Source organism: Cavia porcellus, unplaced genomic scaffold (genome assembly GCF_034190915.1).
Source record: "Cavia porcellus strain 051 isolate PalLab524CR breed Dunkin Hartley unplaced genomic scaffold, mCavPor4.1 scaffold_26, whole genome shotgun sequence".
In the NCBI taxonomy this organism is placed as follows: Eukaryota; Metazoa; Chordata; class Mammalia; order Rodentia; family Caviidae; genus Cavia; species Cavia porcellus.
The window spans coordinates 39,004,276-39,027,749 of record NW_026947509.1 but is presented as its reverse complement, the minus strand read 5'-3'; the positions used below and the strand labels follow the sequence as shown (position 1 = coordinate 39,027,749).

At 36.5% G+C, this 23,474-nt stretch overlaps 1 protein-coding gene across 4 annotated transcripts in view; it reads left to right on the top strand.

The window, feature by feature from the left end:
* The window catches only part of Nyap2 (neuronal tyrosine-phosphorylated phosphoinositide-3-kinase adaptor 2), a 320,940-nt gene that overhangs the window by 173,291 nt on the left and 124,175 nt on the right, over positions 1-23,474 (top strand). For all 4 annotated transcript variants that reach the window (XM_063237236.1, XM_063237235.1, XM_063237234.1 and 1 more), the window contains one exon: positions 20,604-20,813. In XM_063237236.1, coding sequence (XP_063093306.1) covers positions 20,604-20,813 — 210 coding nt within the window. The remainder of the gene's footprint in view (positions 1-20,603; positions 20,814-23,474) is intronic.

Here is a 23,474-nt window from a genome sequence, read left to right as displayed (position 1 = left end):
CAGAGCTTTTCTCCCTCTCTCCGTCTTCTTTCCCTGCTGCCTTCTTTTGTTCTCTGGTTTCCTATTTTGCTTTGTTTCCGTGTCCTCTTGCTTCCTTCTTTCTTTCCCTTCCTTTCCCTTTGTTTTTCTTCCCCTCCTTCCTCCCTTTCTCAGTTTCTCCCTCCTTTTACTCCCTTCCTTCTCTGTTACTATAAAAATAATCAAGACTATGAAAGTGTGGAAGCTATTGAGTCAGAAAAATGAAGTTGTACCAGAATTATGTACCTCTTGAAGATTGTCAGCTCCGTACATAAAGGCTTCAAATTACCAGGAACTCCTAAGTTTGAGACTTAAAAAATAAAAGATCTAAAAAATATTCATTTGTATTTGAATATATTCCACAAAAATTCAAAATCCAACCCAGCAGTCTACGGTCTTCAGATATTTATGGTCCAAGACCTTTGACAGTAAGAATATATGCTATAAGGCAGAAGTTTTTGAAGACTAGTATGTTAAATACCTGAATTGTAGGGCATGAAATAGAAATGAGGATACAAAGTAGCCAATCAGAGCATTAGGAGTCATGGGGCATGGAAAGCACACTGGTTCTCTATCAGACCAGGGTTCCTATGAAAGAGCAGGGGGATTTGCCGTGCATTGTTAATGTCCAGCCACAGAAACAGTCAGTGTGACACCTTGGCCCTGGAGGGAGAGTCTTCCTCATGCTACAACCCATAATAGTAGGCTAGAGTGGGACAAGGCCTGTAAAACGAATGGAAGAAAGAAAGGTAAATTCAGCTGCATGGCTCATCCATGATAAGAGCAGCGAGCATAAAAGTCCAAGATTCATACCTTTGAAAAGCATAAAAGTTAGAGATTAAAACCAAATCCGTAAAGATATTAGCATCTTTTTATGGTAAGTATATATAGCGTATAATTTACAATTTACTATTTTAAGTGTACAGTTCCATGGCAATAGTATATGTGTAACGGTGCACAACCACATCACCATTCAAATCCAGAATTTTAACGAAGCTTCCCAGACTGAAACTCCATCCCACTGAACAGTAATCCCTAGAGCCCATCACATCTCTCTGCTTTCTAGCTTGTTTTCCTGGAATAATCTAGGAAGTTCCTGTGAGTAAAGTCACAGTGTTTGTCTGTGACTGGTTTCTTTCACTTAATACAATTTCTTCAGGTTTCATTTATTTTGTCACATTTGCAGAACTTCCTTTATTTTTACAGCTGAGCAACAATCCTTTGCATGTTTATACCACATTGTGTTTATCTGTTTGTCCACTAGCAGATATTTGGGGTTGATTCCACATTTTGGCTATTTTCAATAATGAAGTGACTAACATAAGAAAAGAATTATCTGTTTGTAGCCCTGTTTTCAATTATGTCTAGAATTATTCTGTGACCTTCAAGTTCTACCCATTAAGTGGAATTTGCTTCAGTTGAACTGCTGGGCCATATAATAATTCTATATATAAAATTTTGAGGGAAATGCTATGCTGTTTTCTAAAACAACTGTATCATTTTTCATTCCACCCAATAATGCACCTAAGTTATTTCTACCTTTTTGCCAAGACTTGTTATTTTTTGGCTTTTAAAAATAGAAGTTCTGATGGATCTAAAGTCATATGCCATTGAGTTTTGCTTTGCACTTTGACAGCGATTAATGATGTTGCACATTTTTTTCATGTGCTTACGGCCCATTCATATATCTTTACCAAAATAATGATCCAAGTCAATTGCTCATTTTAAGTTGTATTGTTTGAGAACTTTTTTGGCTGAATTATAGGCTGAATTTGGCTGAATTCTGTTGTAATCTCAACGTTAATCCTTTGTCAGATTTATTATTTGCAGACATTGTCTTACACCCCATAGGTTGTATTTTCATCCTGTTAGTAGTGTCTGTTGATATACAAATTTTATAAATTTTTTATGTATTCTAATATATCCATCTTTTATTTTTATTGCCTGTGCTTTGTAATTCTATTTAAAAAATCAGTTTCCAATTCAATGTTATAAAGATTTACTCTTTTTTTTCCTAGCATTTTATAGTTTCCATTCTTACCTTTAGATCATTGATACATTTTTGACATTTTTTTGGTATAAAATTAAGAATTTTCCTTCATTCTTTCAAATGTGGATATACAGTTTTCCAAAAACAGTTTGTTGAATAGACTGTTCTTTTCTCAATGAATGCTGTTTCCAGCCTTGAGGAAAATCATTTAACAATATGTGTGAGAACTTTTTTTCTGGGTCTTTGTTCAATCAGTCTTTCTGTCTTCCTTTATGCTAATAGGACACTGTTTTGATTACTATAGTTTTGTAGTAATGTAACTCTTATTTTTCACAATTGTTTGGGCAATTCAGTTTTCTTGAGAGCACATATAAATTTTTTATAACACTTTTTCTATTTTTACCATAGCAACTTTAAGATTTTAGGTAGGGAGAGTTTGCAATGAATTTGATAGGTTACTTTGGGTAACTTTGGGTTACTTTTGAAACCTTCAATATACTGAATCTTGTAATCATTGAACACAGTGTCCTTCCATTTATTGGAATTTCTTTAAGCAAAGCTTGAAAGTTTCCAGTGTGCAAATTATCTATTTCCTTGGTTAAGTTTACTGCTAAGCACCTTATTCTTTTTGATAGTATAAATTCTTAGCAACTTAGACATGTTTATGCATTTATTCAGGCCTTGTTCATTAAATGTTTAAAGATCATCTACTCTGTGTCAGCTCTCTCCTAAGCAAGTGAATTTTTATTTTGAAAAGTCAGACAAAGTGAAGTGAAGTGAAGATCAGAGATACATTTTTAAAGGAGAGGGCATTTCCAGCATAAGACGGCACCTAAGACATTATAAAAAGATATACAAAGAAAAAGTACAGGCAGATTTAGAACTGAACATTTCAGAAAGGTGTTCTGTTTCTCTCTCCCTTACCACTGTGTTGCGTCTTTGATGTTCTCTTGATTCATGTCTCAGTTATTAGTTTCAGAAGCTCAGAGTTCCAGGCTTCCCTCCACTGGTCCAGGTCAACTGACTGTCGGGACATGTTTTTTTCATTTGAGGTTAATTATAACCTCATCTGATGAATTTGTCTTGCTAATATTGTGCCCTCCTCATTCTCTTTCTCCTTTTATCCATTTCAATGATTTTTCTTCCACTTTTGTCTGCCTGTTGTTTTAGCCTATGTGTCTAAACCAGCAGAATGGATACTGGAAAATTAATTTTATTCATCAGACTGTTTTTGCCACACAGGTTTGCTACCAAGTAATTTATGAAACAAGCTAAGACAATAGTAAGTATCCCTAATATTAAAAATAAGGAATAACATTTAAGGTAGGTTTCTTTCTCTCATTTAATTCATACACATAAAAAAAAACACCATTACTTCTGATGTCTTTTGTGATTAGCGTATACACCTGTTTCATACGTGTGTGGATGTGAATGTATGCAAAAAAATGAGAGCGGTGGGAGTTCAGGCAGTACAATAGAGTCAACCACCTAATTATAAGGGAGCAGGAGAAAAAAAACAATGACAGAGGGGGGGGAGGCAGAAAGAGGAGAGAGAGACAGAGACAGAGACAGAGACAGAGATGAGAAAGAGAGACAAAAAGACAACTGATAGAAATGATATTGTCACATAAAGCTTACAGTAGAAGAACTTTCGTACTTTTCTTTCCTTGGTTCCAAAGATAGCAGTGTAGAGTCCCTACTTTATGTCCTTTGGCCATGAATTAGAATCATAGCTCAGTAAATATTTGTTAGACCTTAGAAATAACCATATAATAATCACAACTTTCTCATATGACAATCAGAAATCCAAAGGGATTTAAATCCTTCTGCAAAAATCATACTGTTGTATAGGAACATAATCTGAAACAAAATCCTGTTCTTCTAAGTGGCACCCTACACATTACTAAAGGTATCAATATTTAAGACTTAATTGGTTTTGCTGATAGCTTTACTTGCTTTGCTAGTTAACTTCATTTAAAATGTCATTTGTTGAAAAAACAAATCTGATTAATGTTCTCTCTTTCAAAATATATTTGTGTTTTTCACCAAGAATACTATGATAAATTCTGTACTGGCCAATAGTGATTCCCAAATGCCGTGGCTCTCTTATACTTATCCAGAGAATCAGCCGGTTGGAACCAGCAAGCAGTGCAATAGTGTGTGAATTTAGTTCTGTGGCCATCAGTTTTATTAGCCTAAAACAGTTACTATTGTTGGCTTGCTTTTCTTAAAAATTTAATGTCTATAACATCTTTATCCCTTTCCAGTATGGCTCTTACTAATTATGATTTCAATAATGACAAGTTGTATATGTATTTTATTAGAAATTAAACGTTCTTATTACTCTAGGATAAAAATTTATTCTTCTTAACATTTAGCATTTCTTTTAGAAACATTTATGAATGTAGCTTCAGAATTACATCAGGAAGGGTGGAGATTTTATTTTTTTCTTCTCATACATTAATATTTTTAGTGCCCAAATGTCTCAATTCTTTTAAAAACTGCAGCATTTTCCATCTGCCTGTTAAAATGATTTGAGTTGTAATTAAATTTGATGGCACCTGTGCAGTATATTCAGCTACCCACACAGCTCCCACCTACCAATGAAGCTTGTTTTTCCTTCAAAATTAAAAAAAGGGAATTAAAGCCTTTAAAAAAATCATAAGCTTATATGATATGCAATATACAGGAGTGTCAAATAAGGCATTTCTTGGATATCTTAGATCAACCCTTTTTAATCTCCCAAGGTTTGTTTGGCAGTTGATATAAAAGAGCTGTTATCTTCCCTAAACTAATAGATTCCTTTCATTTATAAGGCAACCTGGCTGCAGAAGCCAAGTAGAATAATTATTCAATAACAAATCCTCACCCATGTCCTCAGAGGTTGTTGCCTTTGTATGTTCTTAGATTTGCCAGCCCAACCTTTCCTTATTTGTAAACTTAGAGAACAACAAAAACAAATTAATATATAAATAAGTGATAGATATCATCTTTAAGCATTCAGTGTTCAAACATGCTTTTTTATGTCTATAATATTTTTTCCAAGGAATTCTAGTAATGTAAAAGAGATTAGCCTCTATATAAGTTTTCCTTTTCCTTTTTCTTAGAAGAGAGTATAATTTAAATACTTTCATTTAAAAATAAGGAAAACCACAGAAATAAAGGACCTACTCAATTAAAATTAATAGTGTAATATATATTAGACGTTTCTGAAATTTTTCCATAGTATTTGGCATTGATCTGATCTTTCACTTTATTTTAGAAAAAGCAGAAGCTCTTAAAAGGTACTGTTGCCAAGGTCTAAATACCTGTAATTCTAATTTAATTGTGGCTAAGGCATGGATGTGTTTGAAAGGCTCCCAGATATTTCTAACATGCAGTCAGGAATGGAATTTATTGTGGTGCTTACCAATAGAACAGTAGATTTGAAGACACTTGAGTCCGGAGGCTTGATTTACAGATGAGCAAGCGGATGTTCAGAAGGGAAAGTGAGTTGCCCTTAGGCCTCAAAGTTAATTAGAGGCTAAGTCTAAAATTGTACCCAGGGGCTTATAACTTCAAAGATAGTTATGCACAGTGCCTGGGCTATATCATACAGTGGGGGGGACTCCCTAAGACAAAGAATCCAGAAGCAGGAACTCACTGCATTTGGTTTCCAAATCACTGGCATGAATTTAGGAACTGGGATACTAATACCAATTTTACATCATTCCAGAACATCTAGGCCATTTCAGTAAAAATGCAGCAACAGCCTACCCAACAAAAATCTTGATTTGGATCCACAAATGCCTATTAATTCTCTATGCATATTAACTCAACTTGGGAATATATAAAAATGTATTGTTACAAAATTCCTCTCATCCCATCAGTCTATTACTCTCTTGGTGTTTAAAGGATTATTTTGCTATCAACACTTGAAAAACTAGATAAAAACAAAAATGGTAGAGGCATCAATTTGGAAGGCAGAATTATCCCCCTTTTTCCCCTCTAGAAGAAAAGTTAAGTTAGATTCCTTGCATTCCCTGATAATTAGTCTGTTTTCTTCCCACGACCATACTAAGCAAAAGTCCTACTTAGCAAACTAAACTCCTGCGAATGTTTCACAGAAGGGCAACTTAAATTATAACCACAGGTTTTTAAATTCTGTTCACACCATTGTGTGTTCTCTTGGAGGTTGGCATAGTTTCCTCTGCATCTTAGAGTCTAATTGTTCACATGGTTGGCACCTAAAGATATTCTGTATGGAAAACCAGCCCTTTTCTGTTCTGTGGAAAGATAAAATTGTAATTCTTTGGTTAGAAAATATTCTAAAAATAGGACACTTTTAATTTTAAGGGTATTGGGCTTCAAAAGAGAGACATTCTAATGTGAACTCATTTCTGTAATGCATTTCGTCTCACATGAATCCACTTATATTTCAGCTGAAGAAGTGATAGATATGATTTCAAGTCCTGGTTTCTTTCTGTTTCCATAGAATTTAAAATCTAAAGGCTTCATGAAGATGGGATGGTCTAAATCTCTTCTCTGTTATATAAGGGCACAGAAGCATACAAAGTAAGAACACACACTGAATGTCACACAGGTGGTGGCAAAATTATTGTCACAGTCACATTTCCCAGCAGTTAAATCCAGAGGTTTTTATACTGTGCCAGTCTCTATTCAGCATTATTATGTGGCATTAGAACAAATTTAACATTATGTGTATTTGAGTCCCTGTCGTTTTGGTCTTCAAGAATATTCTTTTTTTTTTTTTTTTAGGAGCTGAGGTTTTAGCTTAGTGGCATAAGAGCCTGCCTTGAAAGCACAAGGTTGTGAGTTCAATCTCCAGTCAAAAAAAAAAAAAAATAAAATAAAATAAAGAATATTCTTTTTTAGGCTATTAGTGTATGTTAATTTGCTTCCTTATGTCTAACTTAAGAATGACTCTGGTGGCAGGACTGTTGTTAACTTTTGACATACGATTTTGAAATTTGTCGAAAGATACACATAAAACATCTAAGTGAGTGTTCATGTCTGATACAGATTACTGAGATTTTGCAACCCTAAAGTCCTGTACAATGGTTTTTTTTTTTCTTATAGAAGGCTTCAGCGAGTTGTTTTTCATTCAACTGCGTCAAAAAGCACATTTACAGAGAGTCAGCTGAGGCACTGTCAAGTCTGCAAAAGGGAAGGACAAAAAACATGCCCCTGCCATTACAGGGACCTTGTAAGACTGTGGGAATAAATATTTAGTGTGGCAAATTATAGCTTGACATTTGCATTTCTATGCACTATTTTGAAGTAAAAAAAAAGACTGTTGAGCAATAAGGACACTTTCCATAATTGTGTTCCATTTTTAATATGCAGGGAATTGACTCTGGGTTCAGAGTAGTTATTAATGAATTCTCAGTATAACCTTGTCTGGTATTTCTCTCACTAAATTACGACATTAAATTAGGACTAGACAATAAAGTTGCTTCTCAAAAGCTGATTATCTTGTCATTGAACAGCTGATTGATTTTTGAATTCCAAAAGAAAAGAAAATCTTAATTTGGAAGACAGTCGCAAAACCTGTAGTGGAAATAAATACTAAAAATTGCTTATGAAGAAGACATCCTGGTAAATATTTAATAGCTCTACACCTCTACATCTAGCTCTGCACAACCCTTTGAAAAAAATTTTTGAGATGTTGATGGCATATTAAGGCTGAGGTGGTGACATCTAGAGTTCTGAGGATTTCATGCACCCATAGATAAGGTATCATGAATAAACAACCTTTAATCTGAGATAACCCCTCACACATCGTCTCCCTGCTCCCTCTTCTGGGTGGATTTCCTTCACCATCTAGGGCATCACCATATCCTACACCTCAAAAACAAACACATAGTGTGCAGCTTCTCGCTTAAAACTCTTTTCTCCTGTGTAAATTCAGGTCCCACTCTAAGGTAAAGCTTTCCTTTCAGTAACAGACTATGGCTCCACCTTTCTTTGGAAAGGAGGGTGTTTTGTCAGGCTGAGAATTCTCGGGTTTTGACTCAACCTATTTTCTATGTGTCTACAAATTGGTTCTCTTCCACTCTGACACTGTATTTCTTCTGCATTTTTCTTATTCTTAGGACCAATGTCCTGAGGCTAAGTGTGACTAGAAAAGGGAAGATGGCATTGGCAGTCCTGGTGTCTACAGTTCCTTTGTCATACTTGATGATTTTCTGCTTATTTTATGCCTGCTCCTCTTTTGACCTCTCCTTATATCTTCCCTTTTCTTCTTCTCTCTCTCTCTCTGTGTCTCTCTCTGCCTCTCTCTCTCTCTCTCTCTCTCTCTCTCTCTCTCTCTCTCTGTTTCTCTGCACTACTGTAATATAAATTATGGCTATTACAATATTTCTTGTAAATCCATAGCCTCCTGTGGTCTTCAGGGCCCAGTGTATATGTTACTTCCCTGACAAAATTATAAACCTATACAAGCCAGAGAACAACTAGTACATAATTTTGGATTTTGAGTTTTTGGAAATTACAATTATTAATTATACTTGCATTCTAAATGGACAAATTTAGGAAGTGATGGGTCCAGAGAATACATTGTAGTCAACTCAAGTTCCAAATCATAGTCTTTTAAGCAGGCCTCCCAATTATGAGGTCTAATACGGAAATACAAATAGAAAGCTTTCCTTCTGTCCTCTCTTACTTGTTCTGCCCAGGCACTCGTTTTCTCTGCATAGTCCTTAGACTTAGAGGTGAACATAGCAGTTTCAGTACAGAAATTTTAGTAAAGACCCAAGGAAACAGGACAGCCACGGATCTCAATCCACGAATTCAGGAACTTCTGGGTCCCAGCTTCAGCGAGAAAAGGTTGGAAGAAGGGATACAGGCTCTGGATGAGCGTGGGATCTCGGCTTCACCAGAAATGGCAACCGTGCAACAGAACAAGGAACGAGACAGCAAGTGCCAGAGCAGGAACCCTGCTTGTCCAGGGACTTGTAAGAGTCTTGCTGACTCTATTTCAGACTATCCCAAATAAAAGACGTGAAACTCAATATTATTAAGTGTAAATAGCACCACAGTATTTGAGAATTGGGAAAGTTCCTTAAAAGTGATATTGCCTGACACCTTTCACAAATGAAGAAATGGGATTTCAGAAAGAAAATGTGGTGAATGCAACTCAGCATAGTGTTTGAAATCAGAGAAGTTGAAAGTCTCCACTCAGCTTTCTTTCGCCCCGGTCATGTGTTTCAGAATAAAGCAGTACAGCCTCATTGCACACTGACCCCTTCATCTGTAAGGTAGGGATTTTATAATGACAGGGTGCTAATCCAGGAAATACATATTCTGCTCATGTTTCCTCAAATTTCTTCTACCCTGAATAAAATCTAACAGGGTGGCAGAATGAGATTAAGATTGTAAATACAGTTGGTGTATTACTCTAAGTTGCATGACAAAACATCACGCATTGAGTGATTTACACAGGTTTTCATCTCCTTACAGTTCTGGAGTCCAAGTCCAAAATTTTGACAGACTAGTCACCCGGGCCTCTCTCTTGGGTTTAGGAGTGGTGGCCTTCTTGCTGTGTCCTCAGGTGACATTTTCTCTGTGTGTATACAGCTTTGGTGTTTCCTTCTTAGGATTAACAACCTACTTTTATAGCTTCATTTAACCTTCACAAGCTCTTTAAGATGGTGTGTCCTCAAAAGAGTCACATTACGGGTTAAGGCTTCAATAGATGAATTTTGGAGCAACAGACACAATACATTCTCTAATGGTTAGCAATAGCAAATTGAAATAAATACTAAATAATTGGAAATTTCAGTTATATATCAATGGTATTTCTTTTCTTTTCTTTTTTTTTTTTTTTTTTTTTTTTTTTTTTTTTTTTTTTGCTAAGACTATGCTGTAATACAGAATGGTAAGGCTAATCTGAATTCCTGCCCCATTTCTGCCAATAGAGTGCTGTGTCAGAAACCCATCTTATCAATTTTCAGAGTTCATTCTGTGTCACAAAGCTTCCCTTGGGACTGTACCTGAAATATGAAAAGAATCACTCTGGTGAATGAGATGAGGAAACTCTGCATAATTACATCAACCTTCTAACCACCTACAATGATAACTAAATAAATACTTGAAGAAATCTCAAAGTTTGACTAATTTGATTAACATAGCATATTTTAAAATTACCTAACTATACAAATAGTTTTAAAGTACTCCCATAGTTCAGTTAACAGTATGTAGGGTATTTATGTTTCATGGAATTTGCCTTTATATGACCCTAAAACCTTGATTAACAGACTTCAAGGTTTAAGCAACCTTGATGGATTTAGGGTGCAGAAATGAAAAAAGTTGGACTGGAAGCAAATTTTAAGAATACATTGCTATAGAAATAAAGTACAATACTGTATTATGGAAAGTTGGAGAAAAAAATCCCCTTAACCTCTGTCATGATTTATGTCAATGGCCCCCAAGCCTCATGAATTATGGGTTGGACCAAATCTAGCATTTGTGATTGGTTCATTGTCTAGAGCTTAGACTGGTGTTGAGTGCTACACCCGCCTAGGTGTGGAGCCAAGATACGATGTAAGGCAGGAAGACGGTGTGTCTCTCTCTCTTGCCAGTTAGCATCTTGCTGTTTGCAGCCGCCATGAACTGTGGTCCCGCCATGCCACCCTGCCTTGGAGCCAACTGAGTGTGGACTGAAACCTCCAAGAACTGTAAGAAATAAACCTTTCCTTCTTTCATGTAGGGCATTGGGTATTTTGTCTCAGCAACTAGAATGAAAAGTAACTAAGACAACCCCTATGTTACAGGCATTTCCTTTCTTGGCTTAGATCAAGGACAAAGAAGTACTTGCAAGACAAAGGCCTCTATCTCTTCTCCCTCCTGTAATCGGTGATCTTTCACAAATCGGAACTTAGTGTACAGTTTCTGCATTCTTACAAAAAAAAAAAAAAATTGAGTTGCCTTTCTCTCAGAATGAACAATGAAATCTTTTCCAGAAGGAAGCACTGGCAGGTTGACCAGCTGTATCTCTCTATGCCAGTCATCACCTCCTTTGTCTTTTCTCCACTCCAGCAGTGTGGGTTTTCTTTTTGCCTGCAAAACTCCTCTCCTTTCACTCTCTCCTTTGTCATTTCAAATCACTCATTAAAATTTCTTTACTTACCTGCTAGGAAAAATCATCCACTGAACCTTTCGTTGCAACCACCATTTCAACTGCCTATGATCTTATCAGAGCTCTAATCCCGTAATAGATCAAATAATTACTTTTCTCCTACAATAGCTTTCAAGAAGCCCAGACAGACCCAAGTGAAACGACTAAGTTAGCACCTGTAGTTCTAATAGCAGTGATACCACTGTTGCCCTAATACGGTGTTTAGAAGTTGCACTCCTGATTTTCTGATGGCAGCTAGGAAACATTAGTTTTCCTTTCCTTTGAAACACAAAAGAACTCACTGAAGACATTAGGTATGTTCTTAAATAAATAAATAAATAAATAAACCCAATACACAAATTTAGTTCAAATCTCCTAATCAGATGCCAAAAAATTAGATCTTGAATTTGTGAACAATGCTAAACAAATCATTAATGTGTTTGAAGAACTCACTTTCTTCCTTTATTTTGTAGTTCATTGTAATTTGATTTGCTGGGAGGAAGGAGCAACAGAAAAAGGCATTAAATTATAATACATATAATCACCATGAAACTTGGAAAAGTAGACCAAAATGTAATGTGGGGATATATTCAAGATAGAGCTAATGACGTCATTAAAGCTTCAGAAAATATTTTGCTTTCTTTGAATGTCAGAATCATAGATATGAGCCAAGGTTCAGTATGCTTTGCTGCCTCAAATTTCCAGTTTATGTATTTATTTTTTCACTGAACTAAGAGTGATCAACAGATTGTTTTAATTTCATTCCAGAAAGATAGTTTTTTGTATTTCTGGGGAAGTATTTTTCTTAAAATTTTCATAGATCAATATGTGTGTCTAAATAATTTCCATATACCTAAATAATGTTTGCTAAAGAAATGTTTAATATTTTCTTTTTGAATATTTATAAATGGCTCTTTTTTGATCTCCTGTTCTGGAAAATCAAAAAATATTATTTAACAATTCCTTAAAAATTTTGTTTTTTGCCACTATTTTGGATTTTTTAAAAAACTGCAAAAAATTAAATGGCATGATCCTCAGATTAATGTAAATAAAACATATAAGCTGTCTGAATGACTGTTACAAAGTTTCATTTACTGTGTATTCAGTGTATGTTTCCTGAAACCTTAGTATTTAAAGTATTTATTAAATTCCCTATAAATAGTATCAATTTTGTATAGAATTTCCTGTAAGGAGAGAAAAGTATTGCATGTTGCAATTCTCAGCTGTATTTGGCAGCAAAGTAATTTCTCTAACCCTTAATTTTTCCTCTCAGTATGCCAATAACAATACTATCTTCATTAGGCACTCAAGCCTCTTATATTTAAATTGTTTTTTAAGGGAAGCAAAGTGAGAATTAATATTTCTATATTCTGTATTAAATTTCTATGGTAAATAATTCCACAAATTCATTGATTTTGACATATAATAAAATATATCTCTGGGCCACGTTATAAGCAAGAATTTTTTCAGAGATTTGGTGACAGCCAGCTAGTTCTTTCAGTGAAAGATGACCTATGCTTCTCACTGTTAGTGAGACACTTCCGTGCAGTAGCTCAGCCAGCTCCCAGAACCTCAACCAGTTCAGTCAGCAGGAGAAGCAGGTGGATGAAGTTGCTGTGAGAGGTTTGATGGCCCAGCCTGGAGGGAGCTTACACAAAGCATCTGACTTCAGTGGTATGGCTCTTCCTAACTGCAAGGAATGCTGGGAAGATGGCGGAATCTGATGTACAAGGAGAAGCGCAAAAGAATTTGGTCAGCCATTGTGGTTGTTGCCTACAGATGCTCTTTGCTTTCCTAGTACAAACACAAGCAAAAATATGCATTTTATTTTCCAAGTAAATTGCCACTTTCTGTCTTGCAATTTTAGAACTTCATGATGAAAGTGTTACTAAAATTTCTCAGCAGCTAAGGATTGCCTCCACTTCAGTGGAAACCTTTCAGGTAGAAATAATTTGGCAGCAAAACATCTAAAATCCTCACACACTTGGAGAAAAAGTGAGTGATTAAAATCATCTCCATGTTTCATTGAGAAATGTTAACATTTCATTTTGGAACAGCAAATATAATTTGTTGAAAGAATAATTACAAAGTTTTTTATGCACAACCATGAAAAGAGAAATATTGAGAATAATTCAGTGCGTGAGTTCTAATACATGAGGTATGTAGTGAACTGTGGCTAAGAAACACTATTTCTTTAGCAGGTCTTTGTTAACTGTCATTCTGTGACTTTGGCAAGTTCTGTAAAGTCTCTGAGCTGTTCTTAGGCCCGTAGATGTGTGAGAATTCAGTATAGAGTCCATCTTATTTCAATATGACTCATGTTGTGCCAGGTTTTTACCTGATGAGGTTTATTTAAAATCATGGACCTTGCAGAGCCCTGAATTATTGTTTTTCTTCTTCTGTATTTGAAGAGAAGTCATCTTTAGCTCCAGACACTGATATAACTGACTTCAGATGACAGAGTTCACAAGAGAGAAGGAAAAATAAAAACAAAATTGCCCCTGTCTGTCACTGCCCTTTGTTTATAGAGACACAGAAGCTTTTTCTTTCTTTCCCTCCCACTTGAGAGATGGAATGACAGAGTACAATGAAAGGACCTCAGTGCTGGCCTGGACTCTTAAGTAAATGTCTTTGTCTGCCTCTGATCAGCTCCCACCTAAATTTTAAAAGATGCAGTGACCTACAATTAGAGGACAGGTCAGGGTGCTGGGAGAGTGAGAGCTCCAGATTTATATTCTGAGGAAGACATAACCAGGAGAGGACAGATGAATTCGCTCTGTATGCTCTAGGGTGTGTATTTAGAAAGAGAAATAGACTGGTTCTGAATTACTTCAGGAAAGGAGTTCTGCTGCGGTTTGTATATGTCCCCAGAGTTCATGTATTGGAAATTTAATTCCCAAACAGCATAGCTGGGGGATGAGAGAGCTTGAAGAGGTGACTAAATCCATGTTTTACCCTCAGGAATAAATTAATGCTATTATCACATGAGTGAGCTAGTTATCAAAGCAGTGACCTCCCAATGGGAAAGTGAGCTTGGTTCTCTCTCTCTCTCTCTCTCTCTCTCTCTCTCTCCCTCTCTCCCCAATGTATGTGTCCTTCTTCTCCCCCTCCTCCCCTCCCCTCTTTTCTCTTCTTTCATCTGCTCGCTCCTTCGCCCCCCACCCTGCCTCCCCTCCTCTCTTCTCTCTTTCCCTCCACCTTCTATCATGGGATAATGCAACACTAAGGGCCCTCGGTCTTGGATCTCCAGCTCCAGACCTCTAAGGAAGAAATCTCTGTAATAAATTATAGGTAAATAAATTAAGACAAGTGCCAATCACCAAGCAAGAGAGTGGGAGGGACACTGTCTTCAGCTCTGAGTAAGAGAGATGTTCCAAATGGAGCCAAGGCTTCCCCAGGAGATGGGAGCAATCTTAGCTCTCCTAAGAACTCTCTGATAATTACATTCACAAACACCTCAATCTGAGTATAATACTGCAAGGGGTGATTTGCAAATTCTCTTTCGGTTCTAAAAGTTTGATTCTTTAATGTAATATCCATCTCATCATGCAGTTAGTTTGGTGCTCTGTTTAGATCTTCAAATCGTCTGTCCTTTCTGCTTAATTAATCTGCTGAGATCACCTTTTATTATTTTCAGTTTTTTATTGGTTTAAAGGAAATGGAGTGAATTTGATCCCATTGATTATGCCAATATGAAGAGACAACTTGGAAACATTCTTTTGCCTGCAACAAGTTTTAATACTCATCAAAAGCATGAGCTTTGGGCCCTGTCTTTATAATCACAATTATTTTATAATCAAATGATCCCTATATAACACTGTGAAATTTCAAGAGTAATAGCAATAGTAATAGTAATAGAACAATAGCACATATAAAAGTGTTTTGTATAAATGATCTGAATTAGAACCATGCTTTTAGAAACATTAAAGACAAAAGAAAGGCTAGTCTTTTTAAAATATTTCCAAAAAGAAAAAGGAAAAGAGCATGGAATCTATTGTCCATTAGGAAAATAGGGTAATTGGTCTTATTTTAAAGTAATATTGAGTTTTTTTTTCCCCCTAGGAAAGTTGCTTGTTTTTTGATCTGACATTTACAAATAAGAATATTTGTGATTTAAAAAAAAAATAAGCTAACTTTCCTGAATGAGTTAAGTCTATATTTATTCACCCTTTCAATTGTCATTGAAGACCCTAGTAACTTTTGAGTTCTATCCTGAAAGAAGCTTATATTCAAGTCAGGGAAGCAGACATAGTACATCAACAGTTGTGCATGACAATTGATGCCAGTGATACATGACTCAGGAGCATGCAACATGAGCTTTCTGTATTGTGTCACAGAAGATACAGGGTGAGCCAGCAAGTACAGATTTTGAAGTATCCCTGTGTTCACTCGACTTGGAGTACCTCAAAAGTACACCCGGAAGCTACTATATACACAACCACCATTTGATAGTTTACGCTTGCCAAGATAAGAACCAAGGCACTAGTGTGTCCCCTTAACCCAAATAAGCCACAGCCTTGGCTCCCCAAAGTCATTTGTATTATTATAGTTGCATTATTCCAAAGCACTCATACTACCAAGTAGGCCACCTAAGCGCAGACCAACCAATCAGGGGGTTATGATTGACAGGATGAGGATACCATGACACGTTTATCTTGCTACAGTTGCTAAGATTGAAGCACTACAGGATGAGAAGCTCTCAAGCCGCTTTTAGAGTCGGGATTAGGGACTCCAAGAATAATATTACCCCTTTACTTAAACCTTCAGTTCAAATTAGAAACAGGAAGTAGGGGAGACTCCTGGAGTGACAGCGCTTGAGCTAAGTATTCTCAAGTGAAAAGAGGCAGCTCACTGACTAATCATCTGATTTTGGGAAAGAGGTGCAGACTGAATGAACAGAAAAAGCAAAGAAAACAACTTATAGGCCCCAGGATTAACATTTTCGATGAGAAAGAAATGTAAAGGGTGACTAGAAACTGATTCAGGAAGAGCCTGTGTTCCAGGCAGAAGCAATGGCTTTGATTCTGCAGGGTGCAGGGAGCCCGGAAGTACTTGCTAAAAAGTAAGCTGAAGTATGACAACTGACCATAAGCCAGGGGGTTGTCATCATACCAGGGAGAAAAGGTGAAGGCAAGGATTTGAACAGTAATATATGAGGGAGAGGCATGGAAAGATACCATGCTTCTGTTTCCTGTCTGAACCGGAAGACTTTGACTTGTAGACGCTTTCCATGGGGAGAGAGCACAGTTTAGCTAAATTTGTCGAGTACTTCTGAGAAGAAAAATGTAAGTCAATAAAAGAGACGCTGGGGAAAACTGAAATGCAGTAGCTACTAACAATGCTATACAAGGAACTTTAAGTGCATTTTCTCTTCACAGTAGCACAATAGCAATTACTATTGTCCAACAGCAATTATTGTAGTCTCCACTTACAGATGTGGAAGTTGAGGTTAGAAATCTTGACGAAATAGCAAGTAACTGGTGTAGTTGAAGTGTGAAATCCAGTTTGTCTGGCGCTGAAGATTATGATTGTTTTAGCTAGAAAAAGAGCAAGTTTGGAGAGGGGGTGGCACAGTCCATTTTAACACCTGGCGCCTTTCTACTTCACTCCAGCAGCTGGGCCATGTGTCACAGTCCATCAGTAGTTTGTCTGGAGGATCAAGAGGACCCTTTAGATTGTGGGAAATTATAAGAATTTTCAGTATCATTCTGTGGGAAGAGTGAATAAGAGACTCCGGCAAGGCCCAGTATCTGATAGAAGCAGATGAGATGCTAAAAGCCACCCAAGCCGGAGAGTCAATTTACTTTAGGTGGTGCAGGCTTCAAGGCAGGGGGAGGATTAGGGAAGAAGCCAGAGAGAGAAATGCACAGCTGGGGATTGTAGGAAGTGGGAATTGGGGAAAAAAATGTCAGTTAGCTGTACAAAGTTTGGAATCCTGATGGATTGGAATCCTGCAAAGAGCATTTGGTTCTGGAAGGATTGAGCTTCTGAGGTCTTATCCTCATATTTGTCTTTTGGTTTAAAGACTGTAAAAAGTTTAAGAAATGACATATAAAATGCACAGTCTGAAAAAGAAATGTAATAATACACACAGTTTCACAAGAAGTCAGATTAAGATCGAGCTCATTGTTAGAATAGGATTTTAGAGCAGCAGTCAGTACTGACGCCGTTGTTCATTCAATGAATCCAGCAGGCAGAACAGAGTCTACATACTGGGGGCTGTGTGCTCTACTTGGGGCTGTAACTGTGGACACTGAAAAACTTCACAGAAAAATTTAACATAGGATGGAGTATTGATATGTGTCTGGGAAGTTTTTGTTTCTAACTTTATTTTGTTTTCAATTCAGTTTTAAAAAATAATGGAAATTTTTATATGACTTACATAGATAACTATGTCCTTATTCCTGATTAGATTTCTCTGAGTGCTTAATGTGTCTTTGTTACCTGCTTCTTACCTTGATTCTCTGCTTCCTATTTGCTTCCTTTCAATGGGTGCTTTGGAGACTTATAGATATACTTTAATTAATTAGAAAATACATTTCATTAGGAAGTTGTTCTTGAATAGACAGAGCCTGTCAAAAAATTTATGCTTGTGGGGCTGGGGATTTAGCTCAACTGCACAGGTGCCTGCAGGGCAAGCGTGAGGTCATAAGTTTGATCCCTGGTACCGAAAAAAAAAAAAAAAAAAAAAAAAAGTATGCTCACTTTAGCAAAACAAAAACAAAAACATTTCAACACTACATTGATTGAGATATGAAATTAATGAAAGTTACTTTTGGCCTCTACAATTAAAAGAGGTGCTCAAAGTGGCGGCCTTTAGCTTCCAGCCACTTATTAGTATGGCAAACTGCTGCTTATGTAGCCTTGATATTGAGATTGCTGCACATGTGTTTTCAATTGCTTCTCGAAGGGCCAGCAGTGTAGTGGGTTTTCTGTGATGTAGGACATCTTCTAGGATCCCCCATAAGACGGTAACACCATCTGTTGAAAAAACCTCATACTGTTTTTCTTTCCTGAAGTATGTATACATTTTTAGCAGACTATATATATTTCATTGCTCAAATACTCAGAAAAATATGATTTTCTTAAAGATTTTTCAGTTTTGCATTTTATTCATGTGACAGATACTAAGGTACATAAGCGTAAGTCTGAGTGACATAAATTCTTCAATCTTTTTGCTCAACTTTGTCTAAACATACCCATCAAAATCCACTGAAGACTAACTCTTGGCACTGGAAAACAAAGCAATAAGAAGGAAAGAAAAAAAGAAAAGAAAAGAAGAGAAAAGATTCCTCTTTACACTGGTATTTTGTGTAGTTAAGAGCTGAGACCTAAATGACACTGCTGATATGCAGAGCAGTGATGTGAATGAGAACAAAATCACTGATTTGGTGGAGATCCCTTGACTCAGCTCTTGGCCTTTTATGTTTAAAATGTCTGAATCTGCAATGTCTGAATGGGATACTGGACCCAGAGTTAAATCTGAGCATATTTCTTCTTTTGACTAGTTTCAATTCTGGTGGGAGAGGATTGTGTGTGTGTGTGTGTGTGTGTGTGCGCGCGCGTGTGTAACAAGTTTAAAAACAGAAGAAAGAAGGAAACAATGAAAAGCAAAGTCCTAATGTCGGTATTAGAAGAAAATGTGACTAATAAAGCCAGAACCCCCAATGGTTTTGTGAAAATGTGGAAGAAGAGGTGGGGTGAGACAGATGTGCTATTAAGCTTTGAAGCTGTGACATTTGGAAGCCAGAGTTAGGTTTCATTTGAAACTGTGAATAAACAGCTTGGGAGTTGTCTATGATGCTCTTTTGTGTCACGGGTTTTGTTCTTCTTGTCTCAGGGCATTGCAAGCTAACTGTTGGGCAAATTGATCAACTCTGATGATTATCTTGGAGTGTATCACCTTGAAAACTCTTCTTACACTTGACTCCAGTGTAACTAGAATTTAAGTTAATAAGACCCATTTAAAGACCCAAAATCTTTCTGAGACTGTTATAGTACTGCCCTTCTGGTTTATAATGTTCATTCATGTCATGGAATTCTATTCATGACATGTATTTACATTCCTGCACAGCACCTTAGAGATAGGAGGGATGATTGCAATATGAAAGTAAAAGACCCAACAGATGAGAATAGCAAAGGCTGTTATTCAGAGCTCACCTTTAGCTAAGAGTCACAGGCAAGCAGAGGAACAGGAAACCAAAGTGGAAAAAGGAGTCAAATCAAATTTGGCCTCAAGCTACTGCCTCCATCCAATCTAGCTCAATATAGGAACAATTTTCAACCTAATTTGTGTATATTCTTGTAACAAGAAGCAGTCTTTAGGCCAGTCATAATGTAGAATGATAAAACAAGAATGATTAGACTTCAAAAAATTAAACCTAAAGAAATTTAAATTAAAACCATTATAACATAAAAAAAAATTGCCATGAATTCCCCTCAAACTGATCTTGCTTATGTCATTGTTCTTGTCATTTTCGGAAGCAGTTCTAGAAATCTTCCTTCATGTCTTCAGTTGTATTTGTGCCTCGATTTCAATTGATTGTAAATGTTTCCTTTCCTGGCCATTTGGATTTGGGGGAGAGCCAAGAGTTGGATTAGGCCAGATCAGGCAATGACGCATATTTTTTATAAACTTACCTTTCCATTGGATTGCACTAGGCAGGAATATTCACTGTGATTTTGATCACACCTGAATCAGTAGCTAAAGATAGTGGCCTAAATTACTGTAAGTCTGACGCTTAGGAGATTGACTTCCTGGATTGATTGTTGTAGATAATAGGTTAGAGCACTGTTATATGTGCGTTGGGAATTTTCTATTTTTACATACAGCTTCTTGTGTGATTATCTAATTTAAATGAAGAAAGATTAAGTTGATTCACAAAGAATGAAGGGCTATTAGTTAGTTGAATGACTATTACGTTATGTGTTTGGCACTTTATAGTTTCTAAAATATTTTAATCATGTAGGCTAACATTAGATTCCTGAAATAAAAACAAGAAAATTAGGCAGAGTTGGCATTATCTCCATGTTGTACGTAAGAAAAAATAAAGTTCTCAGAGGAGAAACAAGCCAGGGTCACCAGTCAGGTTTACAAAGACAAGAGGCCTCTAGTAAGGAGCTTAGACGTGGCTCTGAGATAATTTGAGGGTCTTTTGAAGGACTTCATAAAGAGAGTGGGCATAAAGATGCACACAAGAGAAGTGTTACTAAAGTGGGTTCCATATTCTCTGAAGGCCTCTTTTCTCCAAAGAAAAATATGTACCCCCCCCATATTAACCTATACCCCTCAGGGCAAAAAAAAAGTCGCATGTGATCTATGCCTCTGTTATATTGAAATTCTTCATCTCTGGTATAAGTCTCAGTTTCCAATCATCCACTGAAAACATTTTAGAACATCACTCTCTGATTTTTAAAAAAAGAACTTGGAGAAGATTTGAGTTTTGTTTAACAGAGGATAATTTGCTTCCTACACAGAGTCCACCGAGGAGCTGAAAGTCCGAAGCCACAGCACGGAACCTTTACCAAAGCTGGATAGTAAAGAGAGAGGGCACCACGGAGTGGCTTCCTCCAGAGAGCCTGTCAAAGCTCAGGAATGGGATGGAACCCCAGGCCCACCTGTGGTCACCAGTAGAATGGGAAGATGCTCTGTGAGTCCCACCTTGTTGGCAGGAAACCACAGTTCAGGTAAGCACGATTCTTCTTAACTTTAGGAACTGTTTTCAGGCAGTTATCACACAGAGAATCATTGCCATCATACAGCTATCTCCACTCCAAAGAGACTACATAAATAAGGCAATTAATAACGTAAAGCAATGCAATAACCTATTGTACCACTGCAGGACTACTAATATTACAAGACGATGGAGAAGTAGATGGTGCTTCTCAGAGCTGTGCACTGCTGTGGCCTGACCGCTTGGAAAATTTTGTACTAGATTTCCATGAAAACATCTGGAGGCTGCAGAGAACACCATTTAGCAAATGAATTTCACTTCAATTTTTATATATCCTTTGTTTCAAAATGATCTTAGACAACTTTGAACAAAAGTACTATTTACTAATCTGAAGCTAATCTGAAGGCAATGGAGATAGCAGAGATTTTGAAGCATTTCAAAGGGGTAAACTGAAACCAATAACCTATCACTGAGTTCAGTACTAAGTTTCCAAATTTAAGATAAAAGAGATAGAAAATTTTAATCTACTACACTTTTAAATCTCACATCTTGAAATTAAAATATGTAATGCAATATTATGCACATCAGTTTTTCAAAGTGGCATGTGTTGACTTTGAACAGATTAATTTACATGCTGGACTCATGGAGAGCTGTCAATTGAAATAATAGATAATCAAGGAACTTCCTGCAGTTTGCAGATTTTTATTGCTTAAGAATGTTAAGAAAAGACCAAGTCTTTAATGTTCATTTTAACTTTGAAATTCATTTTAGAAAGTAGTTTACATGAATTTAGGCTGTGGTAACTCTGACACTCGTGCATGAGTTAAAACTTTGACAGCATGAATGATCTTACGAAAGGAGAATTCCTGGAGTTCCCCAGCAGTAGCTCACTCAGACTTTCTCCCAGACCTAAAACTTTGATGGTGACCATAGCATATATCATGTGAAGAATCAACTTTATAGCATATGCTCAAATCTGGCAGAAGAAATACTATTTGTGTTTAGCAGTAATTTAATTACATTTTTATATTAAGGTATAAATTGCCATACATGCAGGAAAAGAAGTATTTGGCATTTTGCTAGAAAGAAAAAAAAATTTAAGAAAATGTAGTTTTTTTGTAGGTCAAAAGTTACTATACCCCTCCCAAAATGGTTAATGTCACTTTTCAGTTGGGGCTTATGATTAGTTTGGAGAAGAATTAATATTTCAAAGAGCCATCTACATGTGTAACAGCTCTATCCAAAATACATGAATAATGCAGTGTGACCACAGATATATTTTATAGGAACTGGAAGGATTACCTGAGAGTCTATGATGTATCAACTATTATCCGGGGGTCTAGGAGTACAGTGGTGAACAAAAAATATCTTTGATTTTAATGCTCAATGTCTGATGCAAGGAAGTCAAACAGAATTACAACCCAATATGATCTTTATAGTCACAATTCTATAGAAAAACAGAACCAATAAGGTATATGCAGACATATAGAAAGAGGTGTCTTGTTAGAGGTTGATTAAAACAATTATGGAGGCTTTTAAGATCCTTGATTTGCTAACTGCAAACTGCAGTCCCAGGAAAGCCAATAGTGTGTTATAATCCAAGCTGAAAGAACCAGGGAGCCGATGGCACAAGTGCAAGTCTGAGTTAAAAAGCTAAAGAACCGGATGCTAATATCCAAGCACAGGAGATAGAGGGACAGCTCAAGAGAGGAGTAAATTTGTCATTTTTTCCTGCTTATTTTATTCAGGTCCTTGATGGATTAAATGATGCCTACTGGCATTGATGAGGTTGATTTCTTCTTTTGATCTATATATTCACATATAGATCTTTTCCAGAAAGAACATCACAAACACACTTGGAAGTAATAGTCTACTAGCTAACTGTGCATGTCTTAGCCCAATCAAAATCACATGTAAAATCACACGAGGTGTATAAAATACTATGTGAAGGAGAAGAGAATCAGTTCATTCTTCCAGGGAGATTCTGATTTGGGCAAGAATAATCAAACGCTTTTAGTGGATAAAATAAAACTTGTTGGAGGAGGTAACATTTGTGTGATGACTTGAAACAGAGTTGCTCACCAGAAAGAGGAAGAAGAATAGCCTTTTTTTGGAATGAAAATCTACAAGTCTATGAGGTAAAAAAAAAAGTGTGTTTAGTGTCAAGGATAAGATTGAAGAAATTGTAAATGTAGGTGTTCACCAGAGAGCTAGAAACATGGAGGGCTTTGTGTGTAAATTAGAAATGCTTTCAACTACAAAGCACAAATTAAGTGTCTTAAATAATAACGACCTCTGTTAGCTCCCTTTGCATCGTGTCTGATTGTGACTAGCTGCTAACAGTTGTCATCAAAGATTTGGAAATTTTCTGTCCTTCTATGTCTCCTGCCCTAACACAGTTAATATTTATTTCATGGTCATGAGTGAATGATTACAGTTTTTTGCATGATGCTCCAGAAAACTCTCTCCCTTTTATGGTGAAAACTGGAAAACACAGCTCTTGTCTAAACTACTGACTGAGTGAGGAGAAATGAGATTTCTGTGCATTTATCAAGAGTTTTTCTTTTCCCCAATTCAGAGATTCAGCCTTATATCTACAAATGAAAACAATCTATTTGTATGGATAAAGGAACAAAGATACTGGGTAAACATGGGTGGGTTCATGGATATTTGG